The sequence below is a fragment of the Blennius ocellaris genome (genome assembly GCF_963422515.1).
Source record: "Blennius ocellaris genome assembly, chromosome: 15".
NCBI classification, from domain to species: Eukaryota; Metazoa; Chordata; class Actinopteri; order Blenniiformes; family Blenniidae; genus Blennius; species Blennius ocellaris.
The window spans coordinates 24,559,765-24,585,902 of record NC_137664.1 but is presented as its reverse complement, the minus strand read 5'-3'; the positions used below and the strand labels follow the sequence as shown (position 1 = coordinate 24,585,902).

Genomic DNA, 26,138 nt, shown 5'->3' with positions numbered 1-26,138 from the left:
GATACAAGAAGTGAGATCAAGCTTTGATTCCGTCCTGACTGCTAGCACCTGTAAAAGCTTCAAATTTAACCTTTTGACTCTGTAGTTTACTTCAGCTGATGGAGACAGAACTCGGCTCCTTGATGGCCATTTCATTGGTTTTCTTCAAAATATCATTGATCATAAAGCATTAAGGTTTCCTTCACGCGCCTGTGGTGGAATCATTTTAAAAACCATTTGGTTTGGCAATGACTCATTTATATATTTTCTCACAGAGAGGAAGTCCGTCACTTCAGTCCTTCGTTAGTAACAACGTGCCCAAAACAAGAGCGAGATGTGCTTTCACTTCTGGAAGACTGAATCGAGTCTCCCTGCCATCATCGTGGGCGACCAGATAGTTGAACCGTGGAATCACCATTGGGTGTTTTACAGAAAATTGAAGAATTCTGGTGTTGATGTTTTTTTCCTTTATTTATGGCTCCTAGAATCAGACCAGACTGAAGAAGGTCTAAAAAATGTTCTGCAAAATGTCCAAATGCATTTTGTTTCCATTTCATTGACTGGTGTTTCATTTGTTGTCGGTTTTGTTCACCAACGAGCAGATCCAAGATATCGAAAGTCTTTTGTTCCTTCTGCCAATGACCTCGTAAACAGTTGTGATTGTTGTGATGTACATTTATACATATTGTATGAATGTTCGAGCTGCTCCAGCCAGTGAGGTCCTTCAGGTTGTGAAGTGTCATACCCCGAGGGTGACGGTTACCTTCAAACTGCAGGAAATGACCCTGACAGGTACGTCTCACTCTGGACCTCCTGATGGATGTCGCCTTGAAAACATGGCTGCCTTCTGGTTCCTTCTTGAACTCGTGTTGCCGTTGGCAGACTTTGACATTTCAACGTGGTCACATTTTTTGGCAAATCAGACAGATGTGGTTCACATCAGATTTATTCTGGAAGTGATGATTTTAGAGGAAAACACTTCACCTGTGAGTTCTGAAAACTGAAATCTCTGCTGGTGTGTGTGTGTGTGTGTGTGTGTGCGTGTGTGTGTGTGTGTGTGTGTGTGTGTGTGTGTGTGTGTGTGTGTGTGTGTGTGTGTGTGTGTGTGTGTGTGTGTGTGTGTGTGTGTGTGTTCAGACCATTTACTTCCCCAGCCTGCGCTCCCACACTGCCACCCTGCTAATCTCAGCTCGCTAACCTTTTTATCGGATTATTTGAGGTTAATCTGTCAGGAAACGGATTTGTATAATCAACCATCATGTTGATTGCGGAAAATGTAATAGTTTTGGACTAGAAGGCAGGAAATCGCTTGGTCTGAATGTTGAGTGGGTTCAGGTTTCTGTGTGAGAGATACAACTCCTTCAGAAAAAGTCACTCAGTAAAAAAAGTAAGAAAGTCACTCAGACCTTTCTTTTGTCTTGTGAAAAAGATGCTCTATTATCTGGATGTTAGAGGAGGAAGATGCTCTAAAATCTGAAACACCAAATGCAGACAGCATTAAGAGATGTTTTATTTTAATTGCTAACGCTAATCACAGCTAATGTGGCTACATGCTTGTGAGTTTGTTCAGGGTTGTGGAGGCTCTTTTTCAGTAAACAGCAGTTTAGGAAAAAGTAACGCTGACAGAAGAGCTCTGAATGCTAACAGCAGGTTTTCTGCTCAGGGTGGAGAGACGGCAGCTCTACAAGAGTTTTTCATGACTTTAATAACTTTAGTCACTTTCAGATACGTAATGCTAAGTGCAGCAGCGATGTTACAGTTTTGCAGTTTGACTCCTTTAATCCTGCCTAAAACTTTTGCACATTGTTCTGGACACTTTCCGCTGAGGCTCTGGGGCTGGAGGTGACGGTGCAGCTCTCTGCAGATCGGATCCTGTTGTGTTTGTTTTGTTTTGTTTTGAGGGGCAGCTGGATGAGCATTAACCGTCTCGACGCTCACCACAGTAAACACTGAAAGGATGAAGGTCGGACACAGCTGCTCTTCATCATCATGAGTCTGAGGGGATCTGATCCTTTAAAAGAGACAAAACCTCCTCCAGAGGAAACAGCAGAAAGAATCACACAGAGATTAAAACACGGCTAACCGTAACGCCACACTATGATCCAGCAGAGGGATTACAATAAAGGCAAAAAATCTGATTGTCCTTTTTTTTTTTTACAAGAACAATAATGAACCAGTAACCGCTTTTTTAAAATAAAAACATTTGAATGAAAATGCATATAAATCATTACAAATTTTAAAAACACTTTAGAAAATGTTTTATAAAAATAAATCTCTTTCATTCAGCAACATTATTATTATTATTATTATTATTATTATTATTATTATTATTATTATTATTGTTATATTTTGTCATTGCATTCTACTTATGTATTCATATGTGTGTTAATTTGTTTGTCAATTAATGTAAATCAAGTGTATGCCACAAACAACTTTTAATAGACATTTTGATCAGGTGTATGTGGAAATCAGCCTCCAGTTTGATACGTTTTCATTAATTTCAGTTTCTTTATCTCTCATTGTTTTCTTGTCTCCTGATTCACCTGCAGGTTGAACATGTGGAAAGCAGAAAGAAGCATTTGGTGTCTATTTCACATTATATCAATAAATAGAATGAAATACAGTGGAATAAAGTGACATTTACTGAACTTGCGATCGACAGTTTGTGATATTCAAGACAATAAAAGGGGATTCAGAGACTCAGCTTAAAAAAATAACTTCACTCACCACTAAAATATTTGCTGTTAAAAAGTTGATCATTTTCATTTTATTCCTTCATAATTTCCCACATTTGTGCTTTGTTCACTTAACCTACTGTGTCTAAATGAGCCGCTTTGATCTCTCCACTAACATGTTTATTAGGTTTGCGGCAGTCAAATAAATTGAAATTGAAAACTGATCTCATTTTTCATATTCCCACATTAAAAGTAGAGGATAATCCCATCAGATTGTAACAAATATTTCCTGTGAGTGCGTGTGTGTAAGCGTGTGCGTGTGTGTGTGTGTGTGTGTGGGGGGGGGACACAACAACAACAACAACAACAACAGGGGAACATATTGCTGAGCAGATTGCCTCGGGCCGAACGTAGCTCGACGTTTTGCTCCCTGCGACACACGTACGTGTTCGACATGAAGCTGCTGCCGCTAATTGCTTATTTATTTTATTTTATGTTCCGTCTCTCTACCGTAGTGACAGTTTTGTTTTTGTGTGCCTTTAAAGTGCATCTGCTTGTTTACATCTGTGTGTGTGTGTGGTGTGTGAGTGTGTGTGTGTGTGTGTGTGTGTGTGTGTGTGTGTGTGTGTGTGTGTGTGTGTGTGTGTGTGTGTGTGTGTGTGTGTGTGTGTGTGTGTGTGTGTGTGTGTGTGTGTGTGTGTGTGTGTGTGTGTGTGTGTGACAGTTCTCCTTTCACTGTTTGATGATGTGATTTGCCGCTCGTTAATGAAGACTGGAGCGATATGTCAAGAAAAGTTGCGAAAAACATTGATGGAAACCAAAAGTTAGCAGGCGTGTTGACATGAGCGAGAACCTTTTCATGAGTTTGTCATTAAAAACTTCAGCAAAAGTTACAAGACAAAGCTGATAAGCTGGAAAAACAAACCTGGCATCCTAAAAATGACCAAAGAAGGGTTAGGGTTAGAAAGAAAGAAAACTACTGTAGGATTTATTGCCTCATATACCATTTACTGTATGTATCATTTTGGCAGTTTGGCATCGATGCTAGTTTGGCAGGAAATGAGAGACCATTTATTCAGATCAGTCACATAAGATATATCCAACCAATAATTAGGAATTTGAATTAATAATTAAATTAATTACAATTACCAGGATTAACAGTAAAGAAAGCTTGAAGGATTTAAGTTTTTCACAACAAAGAGGTCGACAGAGATTCTAACTACCTCTATACAACTTGGTGTCTGTGTGTGTGTGTGTGTGTGTGTGTGTGTGTGTGTGTGTGTGTGTGTGTGTGTGTGTGTGTGTGTGTGTGTGTGTGTGTGTAGTTGCGGGAGCTGCGTCTGGAGGTGGATGAGCTGCAGAGCTCCAGAGTTCAGGAGGAGTGTGTGTGTGCTTAGAGAAAGAGAGAGGTGGAGGAAGTGTGTGAGGGTATGTCTGAAATATCCCTCCTTTCTCCTTATATATGGACTTTACCTTAAACCCCTGGATGACATCACAGGGTTAAGGAAAGGTGTTAGGAGGCTTCCTAAAGGAGCTAAGGAAAGGTGTTGGGAAGCTTCCTAAAGGAGTTAAGGAAAGGTGTTAGGAGGCTTCCTAAAGGAATTAAGGAAAAGTGTTCGGAAGCTTCCTAAAGGAGTTAAGGAAAGGTGTTAGGAGGCTTCCTAAAGGAGGTAAGGAAAGGTGTCAGGAGAATTCCTAAAGGAGTTAATGAAATGTGTTCAAAGGCTTCCTCAAGGACTTAAGAGAAGGTGTTAGAAGGCTCCCTAAAGGAGTGAAGGAAAGGTGTTAGGAGTTAGTGAAGGGCGATCATGTTGGTGTGACAGTTGGACCGCACCTTCACTTAGTGACGTCATAATAATGCGACGGTGGTATAAGTTAGTGACGTCTGCTGTGGCGGGAAAAGACATTTGGGTTTTAGATGATTTAAAGTTGTTCAATGCAGATTATTGCTTTGGTAACTGACATGATCTGCTCCTTTTTCCTCCATTGTGATTTTCCATAAACGCTCCGATGATCTGGCCCTTTAAATATTGTCGCTGCAAGGCATTGTGGGGCAGCATGAGGTCACCCCCTTTAGTAAAGGAAGCATCAGTGTTTCCTAGGCTAAAGGAGCCTCTAAAGGAAGCATCAGTGTTTCCTATGCTAAAGGAAGTTCTAAAGGAAGCATCAGTGTTTCCTAGGCTAAAGGAGGATCTAAAGGAAGCATCAGTGTTTCCTAGGCTAAAGGAGGCTCTAAAGGAAGCCTCAGTGTTTCCTAGGCTAAAGGAAGTTCTAAAGGAAGCATCAGTGTTTCCTAGGCTAAAGGAGGATCTAAAGGAAGCCTCAGTGTTTCCTAGGCTAAAGGAAGTTCTAAAGGAAGCATCAGTGTTTCCTAGGCTAAAGGAGGATCTAAAGGAAGCATCAGTGTTTCCTAGGCTAAAGGAAGTTCTAAAGGAAGCATCAGTGTTTCCTAGGCCAAAGGAGGCGCTAAAGGAAGCATCAGTGTTTCCTAGGATAAAGGAGGCTCGAAAGGAAGCAATGGGCCTCCTTTTCTTTGCTTATTGAGAATTCAGACGGTCCTTATAATGGCCGCTACACGAAACACTTCTGGAGTTAATGAGAAGTTGATAGATAAGGAGTTAGGAAAGACAATTCTGACGTACCCTGTGCCTTTGGATGAAACTACAAAACAAGATGGCGGATCACTAGAAGCTACATTCAAATGGAGGTGATCAGAGAGCAGGAAGTCTGTCCTGGGTCTCCACCATGTGCTGGAGAACAATGGAACATGGAAGCTAGTCTTTAGCATCTGCTTCCTGTGTGTCTCTGCTAAATTTCTAGAACCATTTCTAGAACGAGTTTATGTGAATGAGACTTGTCTTGTAAAACGTCAGGAGTCGTCAGATGGTGTTCAGTTACTGTGTGATGTTGTCTTTGATGCGATATGTGTAGGATTGTGAGTTAACTAGTTAGTAAAGCAAAGATTAGCATGCAGACCCTGTGTCTGTGGCAGAGCTAACGTTGGTTTACAAGTTGATAACGGCTCCTAATATCATTATCTATAGAACTCAATCACTGTAACAGAATCAACACATCTTCATCAAGTTAAACAGTTCTATCATAGCATCAGGTTTAACTAATCTCAGGTAAAGCCCAGTTGTTCCCACTTCCTTGAAGGAGTTCAGTTGTTGTCCTGCTGGAGGGAAGCTGGTGTCTTCTCCTGTAGTTAGCACCTCCTGCTAACTGTGGTTGCTGGTTCTGCAGGCTGAGGAGAAGAAGATGGAGTTGATGTTTCAGGAGTCCTTCTTTACAGCTCCTGGTTGTTCCTTTTGTCCAGACTGAGGAGCTGGTCGCTCAGGTCTGTGATGGTTTTCCTGCTGGTTGAGAAAAGGGACCCAGATTACATTACAGCAGTTTCTCTTCTTTAGAAAATCAAACTCAGTAGAGTTCTTAAACGCCTTGTTTCGACTGTAATCATGGCTTTTCATTCTTGAGGCAGTAAACCAGAACAGTCTTGTGGACAAAATTGAAAGCCCCTTCAACTTTGACCCTGGGAAGAAATCCTGAAAGCAGCTTCCATTAAGTGCTCATTGGCCATTTTTCCAGTTTACATTGCAGCAAGACAGCAAATATCCTTTCATGAAGTTGAGTTCATCCTGGACTGGGTCGACATACCATGATGCCAGGTTCATCTGGACATTAGGACTGCAGGGCCACAATATCTCCATCCTGAAAGGAACTGTGCGACACCATGCATCCTCAAGATTTCTGCTACCAAAGCTCTATGTAGTTCCAACAAACTTGTATGATTGTGTTGTCCCTCCATTACAATCAGTGGGCTTGTGGAATGTGGAATATTTGATCACGTAAAAAGTTAAGATGTAACTCTTTTCTTGGTTATGCTCATTCTTGGGTTATGTTACCACTGTGATGCATTGTTTTGTACTGGAATGTCAGTCTTCATCAGACAAAAACAATATCAGCCAGTTGGAAAATGTTATTTTCACAAGAAGTAACGCAAACACATTTCCTAAATATTAAACAGCAATGGGGCCGTAATCACGAAAATAAATCCTTGTCTCTTTGTAACTCATGGAGTCCCATACTGAGTGCAAAAATAATGTCATTAAAAGTCATCAGCTCAGAGATAATCCCGGCTCGGCCGCTAAACATTTTAATACGGTCATGAAGCCTAAAGCCTCCAGCCCAGTCCGGCGCTCAGTCCCCCGGGGGAAGGCGGTCAGGCCAGTCCCTGGATTAAGGCCACTCGCCGCTCGGGACCCTCGAGCCCCGAAATGTAAACCCCTGGACGCTCGCCACTTCATTTCTCTGAGTGGCGTCGGCCTTCTTGTTGCGATTGTTAAATAAAGTTGGATTTAATCGAGAGGCTTTTTGGCAAAAACAGGAAAGTGTTGACATTTTCTGCTCCTTCTCTTTCCCTCCCTTTTTTGTGTGCAAGTGAAGTGGATTCTTTAATTTCTGAGTCTTGGTTCCTGTTTATCTCCCTTTGTGTCTTTTTTTTTCAGTGTGAGAATGAGGGATGTCGTGTTCCGGGGGTGGTGTGTGTGTGTGTGTGTGTGTGTGTGTGTGTGTGTGTGTGTGTGTGTGTGTGTGTGTGTGTGTGTGTGTGTGTGTGTGGAGGGGGGGGGTCAGAGGAGTGAGCAGATGTTGCAGTTTCTCAAGAGGGATTTATGTCACGATGGACACACACACACACACACACACACACACACACACACACACACACACACACACACACACACACACACACACAAGTTGGGTTTGACGCCAGTATGTATGCATTTCATCAGTAAACAGCAGCGACTGTAAAGAGGCTGGCAACAGCGGCAGAGAGAAAAGAGATTATTAACATCGTGCTTTAACATAATCAATCAATTTGGATTTTAAAGTGATGGACGAAGAAGAAGAATGAGCAATCACTCTTTGAAGTCACTCTTTTCCAAACGATTTTAACATCTATAAGGTGGTTGACGCTGTTGCGTAATACGCCCAACTGGGCTCATGTGGAAATCAACCACCAGAGTGGAGTTTCTTAGAAAAACCCCTGTTTGGATCTGCTTTCGATGCTCCATAGATCTCCTTCCCCCATACACCTGTGTTGTTTTATAATTTGCCATCCATCAATCTTCTTCAGAGTCGAGGTCAGCGGTCCGTCTCATGACAAACACAGACAGCTTGGCTTGGAGGATGGCGGGATGTCATTGCTGGTCTGGTTCCTGCGTGGTCCAGGTCTCTCCCTGCTGCGATGAGGGACTACTGATGCAGTGCTTTCTTCAGCGCTTAGGAGAAATCTAATCTTCAGATTAAGGGAGACATGATTTAGGACAGGGGCCCTCCAGGATCAGGGTTGGACCACTTCAACTATAGGATGGTCTGATGGCCAGGTCTGGTCTGCTTCCAGGTGTTTTCATACGTGGGATTAGGTGAAGTCAGGTTAAGCTGTTCTGTTGTCTATGCACCAAGTATATTTCATGGTTTACAATCCCCCTTCACTGGGGTGCATCACAAAACACTGCTAAAGAGTCGTGAAAGCAACAGGTTGTGGTTGTGACTGAGGACGGGGTTTTAAGATCCTGTAAGTCCACATGGTGGACGTCATCTTGCAATCGTTGTTGGATGTTGCCGTCTGGTAACTGACACCACATCATTGAATCAGATGTGGACCACGGATGTTCTGTTGACTTAAAGTGGCTTATCCCTTCCTGAGAACCATTCGTAGACTGACACTGCTGGTGGCTTGGCGTACACTGCATTTAGTCCTGGCTCACGTCTTGACATCCATCCATTTCAATACTCAACTAAAGACTTACTATCTTAATGTAGCCCAGAACCCAGAACTGCTGCTGTTTAGCCAGTTCTGAGAAGTCATAATCATGCACTTGTGGTTGATGACTGGCAATGAAGTCTACTTATGGAGTAATATGCCTAGAAAAGTTGGTACCACAACAAGGTCTTCAATATCTGTCATTACCGTGTGTTCCTCAGACATCAGCTGACCAGCTTTCTGGGGTTGTGTCTGTTATTGTCTTCGCCTCTTTCAGGCAACACCCTCTTCTTCCTCTTACCAAGCCCTTCTTCTAACTGAACAGAAATCCACCAGAAATGAAGAGGAAGCACAGACCTTCCAGGCTTCTTATCGGGAGTCAACTGCAGACTCCTTCCAACACTCCTACCTCCAGCGAGCGCAAAGCATCAAGGACCTAGTCAGTAAATTCTCCATTCCGGAGCTCTCCAGATCTTCCTCGTCTTCGAGGTTTGGACTGATGCTGAAGTCTTTGTCCGTGGAGGTTTTGACCGATGCAGTTGACGGTCAAAAGGCCGAACCTGTTCCTTCTACACTGAGCAGCACTAAAGAAGATCCAAGCCCAGCTCCTGGCATTGCCCTCCCTCCTCCAAGCAAGATAGCCAATGAGAGCGAGGCTGAACTAGCCCCAACAAGTCCCAAAGGCAGTCGGATAACAGCAAGAATCGACTGTCCAGTAGAAATCAGCAGTGAGAAGTTCAAGTCACAACCACAAAGCAAATCACAACCGGCAGAGTCCGGCAGAGACTCAGTGGAAGACTCTGGCATGGGATCGGTAAGAAGTCCTCTGCTCCAACCAGTCGCATGATGTCCTTGTGTGAAATGAAAAAAATAAAACGTCCTCATCTTCTGTGGGGGAACATCATGCAGCCACATGGCAGCTTTTCCCAAAGCAGCTCTTTGCATGATTGCATCTGTGCACTCAATCGATCTGCACAAGGAACCAAAAGCATGAAGCTGCCACAAAGATTGTAAACACATTCTCCTCAATCACACTAATCAAAAGGCCTCAAAGTGACTGACGGTTCTCTCAAATATCAGTGTGATCCCTTGATTTTTTTTCCCCCTCATATACAAGCTTCACGATTCCATTTTGTGTCTTTTGTTTGCTCCATCTTTCCCACAATGACTGCTGATTTCTGTTGCATGAAACCTGATTGAAACAGACAATGAACTTGTGTGCTTTCAAATCATTTAGCGAAAAATGGGTTTTGCCAGAAACCGGGACATTTTGCAAAATTGAGGTGTGGGCTGAGGGGTTGGGGGGTGAGGGGGGTGGGGGGGGGGGTGGGCGAAGGCTAGCAAATAAAAACAAAACCTCAAACACAGGACAAAAAGTTTCAAGTCAAAACTAAACTTGACTTTTCAAACCTTCACGACTGCAACTGGTTCAATATGTGGCAGCCAATATGTGGAAAGTTGTTCTTTGGCAACAAGGGGACCTTCTAGTGAGTAACCAATTAATCAGTGATGAGATATTAGCAGCTAATGCTGAAACTGGTCTAAACCAGGGTGAAAACTTCCACAACATCTGAATTTGAACACTGACCATGAATCAACATCAGTATTATATTGCTACCAGGCTCTTGAGTGTTTCTTTTGCTTCAAAGTTGCTGTAAAACACATGGATTCAGCATAAAAGATCATTTAGCGCAGAGTTGCAAACACAATGACTGGCAATATTTGATAGTGATATCATTTATTCACTAGTTTAAGTCAATTCTCATCATTTCTGGATGTTTTGATTGAATTATGTTACATTCAAATCTTGTTGTAGGTTGCAATAGTTTGAAAATAACCACCAATAAGACTTTCAACTTTTTATTAGATTTTAGTCATTGATTCTCTTTTTAAAATCAGTAAAAAAATCTTTCTCGTTCATTTCTCTGTCTCATGATTGTGTTGCCAATGTGTTTCGGACTGCATGTGAACAGAATTGATTTCAGCACTGCGACAGATCTCCCAGGCTTTTCAAGGCTTGTTCTCTTCTTGTCCATCTCGTCATCCAGGAGTCAGAGTTCGATTCGAACAAGCAGCTGGACAGCCCATCCGAGGAGGAGCCATCCACACCCAAAGCCGGGCCCACTGCCCAGAACCCAAAGTACCAGCTCTTCCTCAACAACGAGATGAAGAGCAACGGGCTGAGTGGTGGCGGTGGCGGTGGTGGCGGTGATGCCGACGGCCCTGGAGGCGGTGGGTTGATGGCAGAGAACGGCACAAAGCGGTGGGAGACCAACCGACTGGGGGTGAACAGCTACAAGGGCTCCCTGGAGTCACTGGCCTCCAGAGACTGGGACAACACGTCTGATAAGGTGTGTGTGTGTGTGTGTGTGTGTGTGTGTGTGTGTGTGTGTGTGTGTGTGTGTGTGTGTGTGTGTGTGTGTGTGTGTGTGTGTGTGTGTGTGTGTGTGTGTGTGTGTGTGTGTGCGTGTGTGTGTGTGTGTGTGTGTGCGAGAGAGAGAGAGAGAGACAGACCCAGAGAGACAGAGAGAGAGAGACAGCAGCAGTTGTTCAACACTGCCATCTGCTGTATTTTCCGGAAGATTCTCTTCAATGAGTAAAAAAAAAAATCTATGTATGTGCTGCAAATAATATCCCGTTAATGTATTTCTTTAAAAATTTCATCTAAAAATAATTTTATTTAACATATAGTAATTTACAATATTTAAGTGATTTTGTTTACACAACAGATTTAAATGTAATTTTTTTTAAAACAACAACATTCGTTATTCAGATAGTCGATTAGAACCCAAACTTTTCAGTGTGGTTGAAATATCATGATCCAGGTTATGAGATTGTCAGAAAGCATTACTGCAGGATTTGAAGTAAAACCAGCCTATTTGCTATATTCTTCTCCATCGGCCAGTGAAGTGAGAGGATTTAATGAGCTGCTTCCTTTGCAGTGGTCGAGCAGATCCAGCTCCTGGACTAAACACAGATTTAAGGTTTTGCATTGTTAACCGACTCACCACAGAACAACCATAGTCTCTGATCTCACCTCGCATCCAATCAAACTGATCAAATGTTGTGTGCTTTACATGTGTAATGAACCATATAAAATGCTGTTGTTGTTGTTCACAATGCACATGCACTGGTGATGATTTGTAATTAAATGATCCAAAAGTCTGTTAAAGTCATAACTGTTCTTCTGGGGTAAAATTATGCTTTCGTTAGCCTCTTGAATCACTAAAAAAAAACAACCCAACAACAACCTAAACTGAGACAAGATTTAATACAGTTATATTTTGAAGGTACAGTCTGAAAGATTTGTGTTATGGGACAAGAGCATTGGGGGGCAGCAGTGACTCACTCTTGTTACTTTGAGGTCAACATTCATACTCTGCTGTCCATTATAATTCAAAGTTTACCACCTGACAATGTAGAATCAACGTCCAACGCAAACAAGAAAATGACTAATTACACCATCTTGTGGTTCGAAGCGATGCTACAACCGTGAGAAAGGACGCAAATTCCTCTTTTTTGTGAAGCGTTTTGAGCTACAATTATTATCTGACAGTGATTGTATTGGTGTTTACGAAGCAGCGTGACGAGCGTCGTACCCCAGAGGGAACATTTATGATGCTGAGGGATTTTTACTGCACTTTACTGCACAGAAGCACTTGAACAATGATGGCCACCACCACTCGTTCCAATCTGACTCCCCTGCACTGTGAGTTTTTAAAAAGTTTGTTTCCCTATTTGATGGCTAATATTAATTTGAAGGTGTCTGTGTGTCCAGTTTGCTTACGAGAGCCCTCCCCGAGTGTTCAACAGCCCATACGCCACAGCTACCTCCATGGAGTACAACCCCATGCACCGGATGTCCGAGTTCAAGGTTTGTGAGCAGCTGGGAGCAGCTGGAAGTGTTTTATTCTGTCCAGATTCACAAAGAGTCAGTGAAACCGGAGTCTCGTGGAGCTGGGGAGAGTCCATACTAACACCAGTGATCACAAATTTGAAACACAATCTTCACTTGGAGAACCAACAACCCGTCATGCAATAATGGCCAATAATGTAATAGCCCTTTAAAAACTTTCTGTGAATCCTCAATGAATGAATATTACAATGATTCCATCAAACAATCCCAATTCTTGATGAGCAATCGGAATCAAAAATGGAAGAAGTCATTTATTTCTATCAAATGTAGTTGTATCTGTATATTAATACTTCATAGCAGTAGCAGTTAGCAGTTATTATTTTCATAGGAGTTTTTCATGCTAAATGAATATTGTAATAAACTTCGAAAATGTTATTACATCGAATAGGCTTCAAATGGTCAAACGTATCTCTTTATCAGTTGCTACCAAGTATTTATCGGCCGACTTTTGGGGAGAACATGCAAACTTGACAGAGCAAGCATCTGTCCAGGTACTGAACCAGGGTTCTTTAGCTGTGCGGTAGTGGTGCCTCCCACTGCACCACCGTGCTGCCATGTTTGTGTCACGACACTGTGTGTGTTCTGGAATGATCTGAGGTTGAGCTCACACACTCCACTCAGACACTCCGCTCTCTGCTTGTCCCTGCAGGTTCACAGTGGACTTTCCCCTGCCACCTCAGAAATGAACCTGTACTCCTTCAACAGCCGCAGCACCAGTCCGGTGGGCATCCCCACCCCCACCCTGGGCATCCCCACCCCTACTCTGGGAAGCACCCGCCCCCGCTTCTCTGCCTACGACTCCCTCGTCAGGAGGAGGAGTGAAATCAACACCATTGTATGTCTTCACACTGTGTGTGTGTGTGCGCGTGTGTGTGTGTGTGTGTGTGTGTGTGTGTGTGTGTGTGTGTGTGTGTGTGTGTGTGTGTGTGTGTGTGTGTGTGTGTGTGTGTGTGTGTGTGTGTGTGTGTGTGTGTGGTTTGACTGTAAATGTGTGTGTGTTCCAGGTGCCCCAGGTGATGACAAACCACTACAGCATGCGTTCCAACACGATGGGAGGCCCCAACAGGAGGGACTACATTGAGGAGCTGACCAAGGAGCTGGACTCCTGCCAGAAGGTCTCTTCACCCTCTCACTCTTTAACTTCTCCTCCAGAACCACTCTGTGACTGTGTGACTGGGTGACCGGGTGACCGGGTGACCGGGTGATCGGCTCCACTTGAACTAGGAGCGGTTCCGGTCTTCTTTCAGTCTAGAAGCTGTTTTGAGGTTTTTCAGGGTTGAGGAGGATTTTGAAGTAGATATGGAGTCTGGAGACTTTCTGGATGACCGGACTGAAGTAGTTCTGGATGTACTGAAGCTCATTGAGAGTTTTTATTTCTCTTATCGAGGTATGAGACTCTCAGTAGTGTAGTGAAGGTGATGAAGAAGAGGACGAAACCACAGGAGGACTAACGTTCTGATGGGAGCCGTATTCTGTCAGAGTTCTGGTGAATTGGCTAAGATTTGTTCTTGTTTTTTGTCCACTGAGAATGATTCCAGAATATTAGTTCAGTCTGGGTGAGACGTCTTCAGTGACGGTGTAGAAGTGATGGTGCAGGATGTGAACAGCGAGAGACTGAAGCAGAAGGGGCTAAGAAGTGAACCCTGAGGGACACCATGGAAAGTGTTGCTGATGGTGATGACCTGTAGACAGATATGATTCGAACCATCAGTGTGTTCAAATTTGTTGTGTGTGTTTCTTCTGCAGCGGAACCAGTTCCTGGAGGCCGAAAGCGTGGAGATGGAGAAAGAACGAAACCAGATCAGGTCTGCCTTTCTTTTTTCTTCCTTATCTTGGGACATCAGTTGTTGTATTCAGAAGTTTAAACAAGTGTGTGTGTGTGCAGGTTTGAGATGCGAGGCCTGCTGGTGAACAACGAAGACCTGCTGAGGACCAACGCTCAGCTGTCCAATGAGATGAAGAGGATGCGAGAGCAGATGATCGAGATGGACCAGGAGAACCAGGCCATGGCGGAGAGGTGCAGAGAGATGGAGGTACCACCCCAGACCAGTGTTGAGCGGGGGAGGGTGGGGGGATTCAGTGATTCGGTGACTGATTTGTCTCCTGCTACTCAGATCGAGGTGAAGGGAGCTCGGGACATGATGGTGGAGGCCAACACTCAGGAGTATGCCTTCAATGTTCTCCAGCAGTCACTGCACAACAAGATCCAGGACGCCGAGGTACGCTGACTCATAGTGATGGCCTGACACGGCTGACGCTTCAACTTCCACCAGTTCACGTCTTACTGGAGGACTGAGGAAAGCCTGGAGCGGAGTCTGGACTCAAACTCATAGTATTCTCTCTGAGCAGTGAGAGCGCGAACTACTACACCACTGTGTCAATTTAAAAATGTGTCACTGACAACACTGTGAACAACAATAAAGAATACAAACTCTAGATTAAATCTTCACTTTTTACAATTTTGACCTCTGGACCATTAAAAACCCCAAATCCAGGTTCAACAGAGAAACATTAAGCTACACCAACTTCAGTCCAACAAGTCTGATTTCATACAGTACTGTGTTGAGGTACCTGAGTGAGATGGCATTTTAATAAACTCTCAATTAGACTACCTTTTCATTTCAAAATCTCCATTTAAAATCAAACAGGAATATAGTTTATACTTTATAGTTTAAGGAAACCATAAGAAACTATAAACTGAAGAAAATTCTCTGATTCGGTCACTAAATGATGGTGTTGTGAGTCAGGTGACATTTAATCAACCGTTTGTGTGTGTGTGTGTGTGCGTGTGTGTGTGTGCGTGTGTGTGTGCGTGCGTGCGTGCGTGTGTGTGTGTGTGTGCAGGAGAACCTGGAGAAGCAGACGCTGCATGCTAAGTCTCTAGCTGAGAAGCTGTGGCTGGCTGAGAGGCAGCTGGAGGAGCTGGAGGTGGACAAGGACACCAAGACCAAGAGGACATCCGAGCTCCACAACGACATCCTCCGACTGGAGACCGAGGTAAACTGGCAGCAGGCAGACGCAGGCAGAGAAATGCAGACACAGGCAGGTACAGGTGGACACAGGCAGGTACAGGTGGACACAGGCAGGTACAGGCGGACACAGGCAGGTACAGGTGGACACAGGCAGGTACAGGCGGACACAGGCAGGTACAGGTGGACACAGGCAGGTACAGCTGGACACAGGCAGGTACAGGTGGACACAGGTAGGTACAGGCAGACACAGGCAGGTACAGGTGGACACAGGCAGGTACAGGCAGACACAGGCAGGTACAGGTGGACACAGGCAGGTACAGGCGGACACAGGCAGGTACAGGTGGACACAGGCAGGTACAGGCGGACACGGGCAGGTACAGGCGGACACGGGCAGGTACAGGCGGACACAGGCAGGTACAGGCGGACACATGCAGGTACAGGCAGACACAGGCAGGTACAGGCGGACACAGGCAGGTACAGGCGGACACAGGCAGGTACAGGGGGACACAGGCAGGTACAGGCGGACACAGGCAGGTACAGGCGGACACAGGCAGGTACAGGGGGACACAGGCAGGTACAGGCGGACACAGGCAGGTACAGGTGGACACGGGCAGGTACAGGCGGACACAGGCGGACACAGGCAGGTACAGGCGGACACATGCAGGTACAGGCGGACACAGGCAGGTACAGGCGGACACAGGCAGGTACAGGCGGACACAGGCAGGTACAGGTGGACACAGGCAGGTACAGGCGGCCACAGGCAGGTACAGGCGGCCACAGGCAGGTACAGGCGGACACAGGCAGGTACAGGCGGACACAGGCGGACACAGGCAGGTACAGGCGGACACAGTCAGGTACAGGCAGACACAGGCAGATGCAGGTGGACTCGCGGCCCAAGCTTGAGCCTGGGTCTTGGTTGTGCGGTTTTGAGGGTCTGAGGTTGTGTGTGTTTGCAGCTGAGCGACGCCCTGCAGGCGTCCTCGCAGGCCTCCACCGAGCTCAGCCTGCAGCAGAAGCTGCGCGCCGATGCCCAGATGAGGGTGGACGAGCTGGAGGAGACGATGCTGGAGAAGGAGCAGGAGCTGCAGCGGCTGCAGGTCCTGGTCAGCAGACTGCAGGGAGAGGTAACGGATCTGCACTCTGCTCACATTCCGCCTTGTCCTGCAGCTCCTGGACTCACCCACTGTGTCTGCAGGTGTCCGGGAAGCTGATCGATAAGGAGCGCACGCTGGAGGACGAGATCCAGCTCCGGGAGCGGCTGCAGCTGCAGTGCAAGCAGGCGGAGAGGACGGTGGACGATCTGACCATGGAGCTGCAGACCACCAACCAGGCCAGAGACGACCTGGCCAAACAGCTCAAACTGGCACAGGTACCAACACACAGTAATCTGATTACTTATACGCTCCTCACACACTTGTGGAAGCAGATGTACCGATTAAGAACAACAACAGTGATTATTATTATTGCTGTTGTTGTTGTTGTTAGTGTTGTTGCCATTGTTGTTGTTGTTACAAGTAGTAGGAGTTGTATTGGTTTTGATTCATATTAGCATTAATAAAAATAATAATGTATTATTATTATTGTTATCATGTGATGATTATTAAACCATAGAAAGTTAATCAGTGAATAATAATAGTATATTATATTAAGCAATGACGCTCAAAGTTGAAATGTATGTGACCTCTCCATACAAATGCAGACGTCCACTTGAATTAATCATTCATGTCAACATCAGAGTTTGGGGTTAATGGGGGATTAATTATGTAAATCCTGTTTAGCAGTCAGCGCTGCCATCCCATAATCCCACATATTCAGAACACCACGGTTTTCTAAAGGTGTGTGTGTGTGTGTGTGTGTGTGTGTGTGTGTGTGTGTGTGTGGGTGTGTGTGTGTGTGTGTGTGTGTGTGTGTGTGTGTGTGTGTACACATGAACTGTGACTTTCAGGAGAAGATGATCGACATGGAGACTGACCTGGAGGAGCTGCATGACAGCGAGCAGCGGTGGGCCGCTAAGCAGAAGAGAGCCATTGAACAGGTGAACACACACACACACACACACACACACACTGGAGAAGAGTGTGTGACATGTTCTCCTCTGTCAGACGGAGCAGCTGCAGATGAAAGTGATCCAGGAGAAAGAGCTGAACGACCAGCTGGAGATTGAGAAAACCTCCATGGAGAGACAAGTGAGTGAGTGAGTGAGTGAGTGAGTGAGTGAGTGAGTGAGTGAGTGAGTGAGTGAGTGAGTGACGCCTTAACAATCAGCAGTGTTGAGAAATGAGGATTGCTTGCTTCTTGATTGTATTTGCTTCTGGACCAATAAGGTGTGTGTGTGTGTGTGTGTGTGTGTGTGTGTGTGTGTGTGTGTGTGTGTGTGTGTGTGTGTGTGTGTGTGTGTGTGTGTGTGTGTGTGTGTGTGTGTGTGTGTGTGTGTGTGTGTGTGTGTGTAGTTGCGGGAGCTGCGTCTGGAGGTGGATGAGCTGCAGAGCTCCAGAGTTCAGGAGGACGTCGTCTCCAGAGCGGAGAGTCGAGCCAAGGAGCTGGAGAGCTTCCTGAGAGCTGAGGAGAGGTCAGTCACAGAGATTACAGTTACAGTTACAGATTACACTGAGACTTGTAATCCCTGATCACATGACTGGTAATAAATGGAACATCCACAGTTAATGTGGAAGAAAAGCTTTTAAACAATCAATAAGCTGACTTGTGTGTGTGTGTGTGTGTGTGTGTGTGTGCTTGCGTGCGTGTGTGTGTGTCACAGGAACAAGATAACTCTGACCAACACCATCAGTAAGCTGGAGCGGAGGATCAATGAGCTGAGCGACCAGATGGAGGAGGAGCACCGGATAGCGACTGAACAGAAAGACCTGGTAACACTCAACATCCCCCAGCCATCAATAATCCATTTCTGTTCCTTCATAAACACACTTTGAAAGTCTCTCCACCAGAGGGCAGCACAGCCGGAAAACAACACCAGCTCTTTCAAAATGGATGAAAGTTTAGTGGGCACATGTGAAGATATGTTTAGAAGTTCTTCACTTTCTGAACTGTTTTCTACTTCCTCTTGTGTGACAGAGGGTCCCTAACTCCTTGTCTATCAACTTTCACTCATCCCCTTGGATGATGTCACAGGGTTAAGGAAAGGTGATTGAAGGCTTCCTAAAGGAGTTAAGGAAAGATGTTAGGAGGCTTCCTAAAGGAGTTAAGGAAAGGTGCTCGAAGGCTTCTTAAATGAGTTAATGAAATGTGTTCGAAGGCTTCCTCAAGGACTTCAGGGAAAGTGTTAGAAGGCTTCCTCAAGGAGTGAAGGAAAGGTGATTGAAGGCTTCCTAAAGGAGTTAAGGAAAGATGTTAGGAGGCTTCCTAAAGGAGTTAAGGAAAGGTGCTCGAAGGCTTCTTAAATGAGTTAATGAAATGTGTTCGAAGGCTTCCTCAAGGAGTGAAGGAAAGGTGTTAGAAGGCTTCCTAAAGGAGTGAAGGAAAGGTGTTAGGAGTTAGTGAAGGGCGATCATGTTGGTGTGACAGTTGGACCGCACCTTCACTTAGTGACGTCATAATAATGCGACGGTGGTATAAGTTAGTGACGTCCGCTGTGGCGGGATCAGACATTTGGGTTTTAGATGATTTAAAGTTGTTCAATGCAGATTATTGCTTTGGTAACTGACATGATCTCCTCCTTTTTCCTCCATTGTGATTTTCCATAAACGCTCCGATGATCTGGCCCTTTAAATATTGTCGCTGCAAGGCATTGTGGGGCAGCATGAGGTCACCCCCTTTAGTAAAGGAAGCATCAGTGTTTCCTAGGCTAAAGGAGCCTCTAAAGGAAGCATCAGTGTTTCCTAGGCTAAAGGAAGTTCTAAAGGAAGCATCAGTGTTTCCTAGGCTAAAGGAGGATCTAAAGGAAGCATCAGTGTTTCCTAGGCTAAAGGAGGCTCTAAAGGAAGCCTCAGTGTTTCCTAGGCTAAAGGAAGTTCTAAAGGAAGCATCAGTGTTTCCTAGGCTAAAGGAGGATCTAAAGGAAGCCTCAGTGTTTCCTAGGCTAAAGGAAGTTCTAAAGGAAGCACCAGTGTTTCCTAGGCTAAAGGAAGTTCTAAAGGAAGCACCAGTGTTTCCTAGGCTAAAGAGGCTCTAAAGGAAGCATCAGTGTCTCCTAGGCTAAAGAGGCTCTAAAGGAAGCATCAGTGTTTCCTATGCTAAAGGAGGCTCAAAGGAAGCATAAGTGTTTCCTAGGCTAAAGGAGGCTCTGAAGGAAGCATCAGTGTTTCCTAGTCTAAAGAGGCTCTAAAGGAAGCATCAGTGTTTCCTAGTCTAAAGAGGCTCTAAAGGAAGCATCAGTGTTTCCTAGGCTAAAGAGGCTCTAAAGAAAGCATCAGTGTTTCCTAGGCTAAAGGAAGCAACGAGCCTCCTTTTCTTTGCTTATTGAGAGTTCAGATCCTTATCATGGCCGCAGAAGAAGTCCATCGATAAGGAGATAGGAGGGACGTTTCGGACGTATCCTGTGTGTTTGGTCTCTGGTCAGTTTTCTACTTCCTCTGGTGTTACAGTGTGTTTGGTGTATCAGTAAACAGTTGTTTCTTACTTTTAAATGAACTGACACTATTTCCATGTGGATTCAGTTTCTCTGAGACGTTTACTTTGCGAGTCTTGATGCTCAGATTGGATTTGCTGCCGAAACCTGATCTTTTTTTTTTTTCTTTTTTTTTTTTACAGCGCTTTTACACGTATTTTCTGAAGTGACTCATACCTGATTGTGGTGATGACACTTTTGTATGACGTCTGATGCATGGCGGCTCTGCACATGCAGTGTTTAGAAATGTGAGGCTACAGCTGAACCGATGCTAAGCTAAAGAAATGGATGACGTCTGTTTGATGTGGACGTCATGGTGAAGTGAAGTTTGGGTGGAGGAGAAGAAGAAGGGTTGTAATTGTATCATCTGCACATTGTCACGCCGGCAGGGGCGAAATCAATGTGATTTCATATTGGAACTTAGAATTTAGGTTTCAGCAGCTCAGACTCATGATCATCACATTGTCACAACATCTTACAGCCGCTGCTACGACATGCTGCTGTTATTTCCTCCTCCCACCAAAGACTGAGAGTCATGTGACCTGGTCAGCTGACCAGCTAACCCAAACCAGATCGATCTGAGCCGCGGCAGCATGAACAGACTTCTATAGCCGAGTTCCACCACAGTAGGTGGCGGAACAGGAGGGTACAGCACGGCAAAGCGCACCCAGGACCAACTCTGTCTCTGGTTCCACAACAGGAAGTACGGTAAAAATGTAGGCGGGGTTGTGAACGACTGGGAAGCATCAAGCGAAGAACATAGAAGCGGTCGGCAGCTATTAGAGTCATTCTCTGTGACTCAGGTTAAACTTTCTCATTGAGCAGAATCTCCTCCTCCTGTTAGAGTATGTATTCGTCTGTATTTTGTTGAAAGACGCCATGTTGTGTCGCACGCCTATGTTTCAATAAAGCCAGTTAACAAATCAACCAGTGAGCAAAGCGGCGTATGTAAACAACAACGGAGGGTTTACAGTTGACGAAATATTAAATGTTTTTTTTTTTATATTTTGCTTTGCAACATACAGGACGAAAGACAGAAACAAACAACGCGACACCCCGACAGCATACACCCAGAATGACATTTACATATATTTACAGTTGTAGTGTAAAGTAATGCGTGTGGAAAATATGATATAATAATGAAATAACAATGATGGTGGTAGTAATAGTAGTAATAATAATTATTAAAAAATTTATGATAACAATAATAATAATAACAGAGAGAAATGGGAAAATAAATTAAGAAAAAGACTAAAAAGACCCCCCCAAATTTATATATATATATATATATATAGACATATATGGACATTTTCTGTCCAGTGAGGTATGTTCGGTGAAGAATCTTGTTCTGTTTTAGTTGTATATTTGTATTTTCTGAGATAGACTTTGGATGATGTGGATCCAGAAGTTGGCATCAGGAGCAATCGATAAATGTGTTTCCCATTTTGTTGTTGGTAATGTTATGGTACTGTCTAATTTAGATATTATTTTGTATATTTTTGATATGATACAGGAGTTATTTTTTAGAGGTTGTATTAAGGAATTAAGTGGGACGTGAGAGATGGAGGTTAAAGTTTGCAGTGTTGTATTTGACATGAATGGATGATTTGATTTGGAGGTATTCCAGGTATTGACTGCTCCTGATGCCGTACTCCTGGACCAGGTGGGGAAATGGATTTAGGTTGTTATTTAAAAAGATGTGTTCCAAGTGTGACACCTTTGTATGACCATGTGCGGAAGTAAAGTGGCTTTTTGTTGCTTAGAAAATCAGGCTTGTTCCAGATGGGTGTGAGTTTGCATGGTGCTCCAGTGGAGTCAGTGATTCACCAGGCTGTCAGAGCTGTTGATATTGTTATTGTTTCAAACCAGCTGTTGTGTTTAATTGATGGGAAATATTTAAATATTGTGGGCAAGTCGAGAGTCACTACCAATCAGCATGCGGTGGCGCTGTCGCTCCTCCTCACAGATCCGTTCCTCAGTGCTTGGTACCTCGATGGAGGGGTGGTGGAAAATCTTAGCTGGTGGAGCCAAACAAAAACCTGCCCCTCCCAGGCACAGAAAGTGAACTGACACTGGTACGAACAGGAAGTGGTGTGGCTCAGGTGACTGAAGCTCTGCTCTGTGATTGGCTGCTCAGATGACGCAGAGGATCCGCTCTCTGAAGCGGCAGCTGAACGAGGCGGAGGAGGAGGCAAGCAGGAAGGAGGCGCAGTACCGCCACACCCACCGAGAGCTGACGGAGGAGAGGGAGACCAGCAGCCGGCTGCAGAGGCAACTGCTGGACCAGCACCTGCAGAACAAGTACTGACACACACACACACACACACACACACACACACACACACACACACACACGGAAATATTAAAACAAGTAGTAAAGGTGAGAATATAAATGACAGCAAAGATAGAATCTGAAAATCTATTAAAATGATTTTCAATAAATCATTTGAAAAACAGAAACAGAGAAAGAGAAAAGAGAAGTAAACGAATTAATACTAATGTGTGTGTGTGTGTGTGTGTGTGTGTGTGTGTGTGTGTGTGTGTGTGTGTGTGTGTGTGTGTGTGTGTGTGTGTGTGTGTGTGTGTGTGTGTGTGTGTTTCCCGCAGGCGTGTGGACACGATGACGATCCGTCAGACTCTGGACAACCTTCGTCTGGACCTGAGCGTGGACGAGGACGAGGAGCAGCAGCAGGTGGAGGCGGAGCAAAAGGAGGGGGAGGAGCCAGCAGAGCGGGCGGAGCAGGAAGCCACTGTAACTAAAGTGTGACTCTCCTCACTGGAAAACAACTGTACATACTTCAGTTTAACACTCCACATCTCCTTCAGGGTTTCTGTCTGTCCATCTGCCATCTCTTAAGCTCGAAGAAAATAAAACTTCTCGTGAAACTGCCCAAATCTTTGAAGCTCCTGCGGCAACGTCTTCTCTCTTCCCTAGAAAATAGTTCCGATCGTTGAAAGCTCAGATTACAACCAGGAGGCAGCACTCAGTGGTTGCCATGGTGATTCTCGCCGATTGAGTAACAAAGTTGACACATTTGCAAAAAACAAAAACAATCTGTAATGAATCGTAAATACATCAGGTTGACGATACCGCTCATTCTATCGTGAACAGAAAGTTCAGACCTTCAGTTCAGTTCAACGAATCAACAGTCGATTTAGTTGAAAAACCCAAGTCTGAATCTTAATTATTTTATTTACGACACTTTTGGCTACTGAGCGCTGGTTGTGTTTTATCAGAGCTCACACAAAAACTGGCTACAAAAGTGGGAAGCCAGTCAGTAACAGTAAAAACTTCATAATGTGTCCACAGAAACTACAGGTGTCACTCAACCGTCGCCTCCGGCTGGTGGGGAGGAACAACTGCAGCCACATTTCACCCGTTCAGTTATTAACAGACTGGAATCACACTGGTGGCAAAACATGAGATTTAGAGGATCCGGGATTCGTTTTAGTTGTTTTTAAAGTGTCTCTTTGGTGACGATGGGACTTTGTTGTTGGTGGTGTTTGTTCGTTTCTGTAAAAGAAAGAGTGTCTCAAATAATCAGACTTTTCAGCGTTTGGAGGGATTTTCTTCCGCAGTCATCAGCAGTATTTGGATAGTGTGGGAAAACTTCGGAAGCGATCATAGCTACACCATATAGTGATTATTTATAAATGCTTTTTTTGTATGTTTTGTTTTTGTTTTTGTTTTTTTGTGATTTGAAGATTATTGAGTTTGCTGGTGGGGCACCATTGTTGTTTTTTTGTTTATTGGATTGAATGAATTGTCCGATGCTTTTAGAGTTCAGTTTGAGGTATTTTTTAGTGGGTTTGTTGCGGCTTTGTTCACAATCTTTGGCCACACATTGAAGACGTGCAGCTATGTTTACATACAATACTGCTTTTAATGTGTAGTCCGGGTTAATATGCATGTATTATATCTGTAATGTCTTCAGCTGCAGACTAGCTTCTGTTGCCAACTTTTATCTATGCCCATTGGTACTATTTGCCCTCAGTGTTGACTTGCAGACTTGTTATTCTCAGGCTTTCAGCCTTTTATCCGTAAACTGTTTTGCTGGCTCTACAGATATTGTGAGGATAATTAGTTCTTTAGTTGTGCTCAGTGATTTAGGATTCCAGGATCCAGCCTGACAAAGACTGAGGACAGAGCGAGTTACACTCAAACCCTGTTTCTGCAGGAGCAACTGAACCCGTTGGAGGTGAAGACGTTTAACCTTTCATACCCAGGGTTCTTGAAGTGTGGAGGACACACACACACACACACACACACACACACACACACACACACACACACACACACACACACACACACACACACACACACACACACACACACACACACACACACACACAAAGAAGATGTTATGTTGTGATTATGTGATGTTGAACTGATGGAGAGGCCTTGAGTGAATTGATCCACGAGAGGGCGCCCTCCAGTGGCCGTGCTCAGAAGAAAAAAAGGTTCTTGTAAAGTAGTGTCAAAGTGTTCAAAGACGAGCAAGAAAGTGAGAAGGTGGAGGAGGAAGACTGTGAGGTGGGGGGATGGTCAAGCATGCAGTTTGAGGAGAATAAAGAGACATTATTTCTTTCTTCATGACGTCTCGGCAGGTTTATGTGAAAACGTCTCGGTCATCAGACAAGTGGCTTGTTCTGTCCTGTTAAAGTTCATGGAAATGATCAAAGTCTTTGTGAGGATGAAAGTCAATGGAAAAAAGCCATGATGTTGGCAGCTTGTGTTTCTCTGTCTAAAATAAAAACAATTGTCTCTCCTGGCTTGAAGACAAAGACAACAAAGACAACTTTCAATGAATCAACTGGATTCTGATGAGCAGGGTTGTGTAAATAAAATTTGAATAGTCACGGTAATGACATGCATTATGAACCATATTCTCTGTGATATATAGAACAGCCTCTTTAAAGGTACAGTACGTATATTTTTGTGCACCAGGTGGCAGTATTGAGACGTTCACAGAATCTGCTGCTGATAAGTTCTCGGCTCACGGCTCCCCCTGCTGCAACAAAGTGGCAATACAACAATAAATTGGCAAGTTAGTAAGTTGGCAATGGTTAGCCTCATCATGATGATTATTTATTAGGTAGTGTTCGGTGACATACTGTACCTTTAATGTTGAGAAGGCTCTTATTTTGGAGGGTGTTTTCAAAAGCAAACACAAATCAGTTGTTAACTTTAAGAAGTTGTGAAAACGATTGTGTTTATTTGATGTATTCTTGTATACAAGTGCGTGTGTGAATGTGTGACTATCAGAGAACAGGAGGACAAATCATAAAATTGTTTAACTTTGTATGTTTTGGTTCAAGAAAAAGCATAAAAATGTTCGCAGTATCTATCGACTTGTAAAATGAAATGAAATCCAAGTTCTTATTTTGTAAGTACACTTTACTTCACGTCAAATGGTTCTGCCATTCTCGGGTATTTATTTTTTATTTTCTTCATTCTCTTTGGTGAGACGTTTTCTAGAACAAAATACCAATAAATTCTTACTGTGAACCTGTGCTGTTTCTGCTGTGTGCGTGTGTGTGTGTGTGCGTGCGTGCGTGTGTGCGTGCGTGCGTGCGTGCGTGCGTGCGTTTGTTTACATAATATAGCTCATCTGTCAGGTTTTCATTTCTACACACAGACCTGACCAGACCTGAACAGCAGTACCAGAAGAACCCACTAGGAGCTCCATTGTTACAAACGCAGTGGAGTAAAGCAGACTTGGCACTATGGAGAATCTTAGGGTCCTTTTCAATGGGATATTCAGGGACTCGGTTCACTTGAGAGGGAGGGAAGCCGAGAATTTTCACACCTTCATCAAAGTGAAAAAGTGTACCAGACCACCAAAAGTAAATAGTTAATCCTCAGAGAGAAATAACTAATCATTACACATAACTGTAACTATAACTGTATTTCACAGACAGGCTGCAATGAAGTTCTTTCAACTTCTTGTGATTGTACAGCAGGCGGAGACTGAATACCTTTTTGTCTTTTTTTTTTTTGTCACAGTTGTGAAGGCATTTGACGTTTGGGGTCGACTGCATGTACACATTAAACCCGATCAAATACGTTTACATTTGTGGCATTCAAGGTCACACATAAGCCCCGTTTCCACCACACAAAAAGTGCAGGAATGGGGTGGTATGGTCTGAAACAACCGCTTCCAAAGGTTGATGCTTTTCTGTTGAGGGACTCAGGACAACAGAACGGGTCTGATGTTGAGGAGCCGTCTGCTGATTGGTCAGTGATTAACTGCACGCCCTAAACATT

General features: G+C 44.2%; 1 protein-coding gene across 1 annotated transcript in view; it reads left to right on the top strand.

Annotated features, from left to right (window-relative positions):
• The window catches only part of LOC308140494 (uncharacterized protein), a gene marked incomplete at its 5' end in the record, with an annotated part of 81,236 nt that extends 55,853 nt beyond the window's left edge, over positions 1-25,383 (top strand). Inside the window, 16 exons of the mRNA XM_080510309.1 lie at positions 10,467-10,769; positions 12,197-12,292; positions 12,984-13,169; positions 13,339-13,449; positions 14,081-14,139; positions 14,220-14,367; positions 14,449-14,553; positions 15,179-15,331; positions 16,263-16,430; positions 16,502-16,675; positions 17,252-17,341; positions 17,409-17,492; positions 17,757-17,875; positions 18,065-18,173; positions 22,008-22,171; positions 22,478-25,383. Coding sequence (XP_080366435.1) covers positions 10,467-10,769; positions 12,197-12,292; positions 12,984-13,169; positions 13,339-13,449; positions 14,081-14,139; positions 14,220-14,367; positions 14,449-14,553; positions 15,179-15,331; positions 16,263-16,430; positions 16,502-16,675; positions 17,252-17,341; positions 17,409-17,492; positions 17,757-17,875; positions 18,065-18,173; positions 22,008-22,171; positions 22,478-22,637 — 2,229 coding nt within the window. The 3' untranslated portion in view covers positions 22,638-25,383. The remainder of the gene's footprint in view (positions 1-10,466; positions 10,770-12,196; positions 12,293-12,983; positions 13,170-13,338; positions 13,450-14,080; positions 14,140-14,219; positions 14,368-14,448; positions 14,554-15,178; positions 15,332-16,262; positions 16,431-16,501; positions 16,676-17,251; positions 17,342-17,408; positions 17,493-17,756; positions 17,876-18,064; positions 18,174-22,007; positions 22,172-22,477) is intronic.
• Between the last annotated feature and the right edge of the window lie 755 nt (positions 25,384-26,138).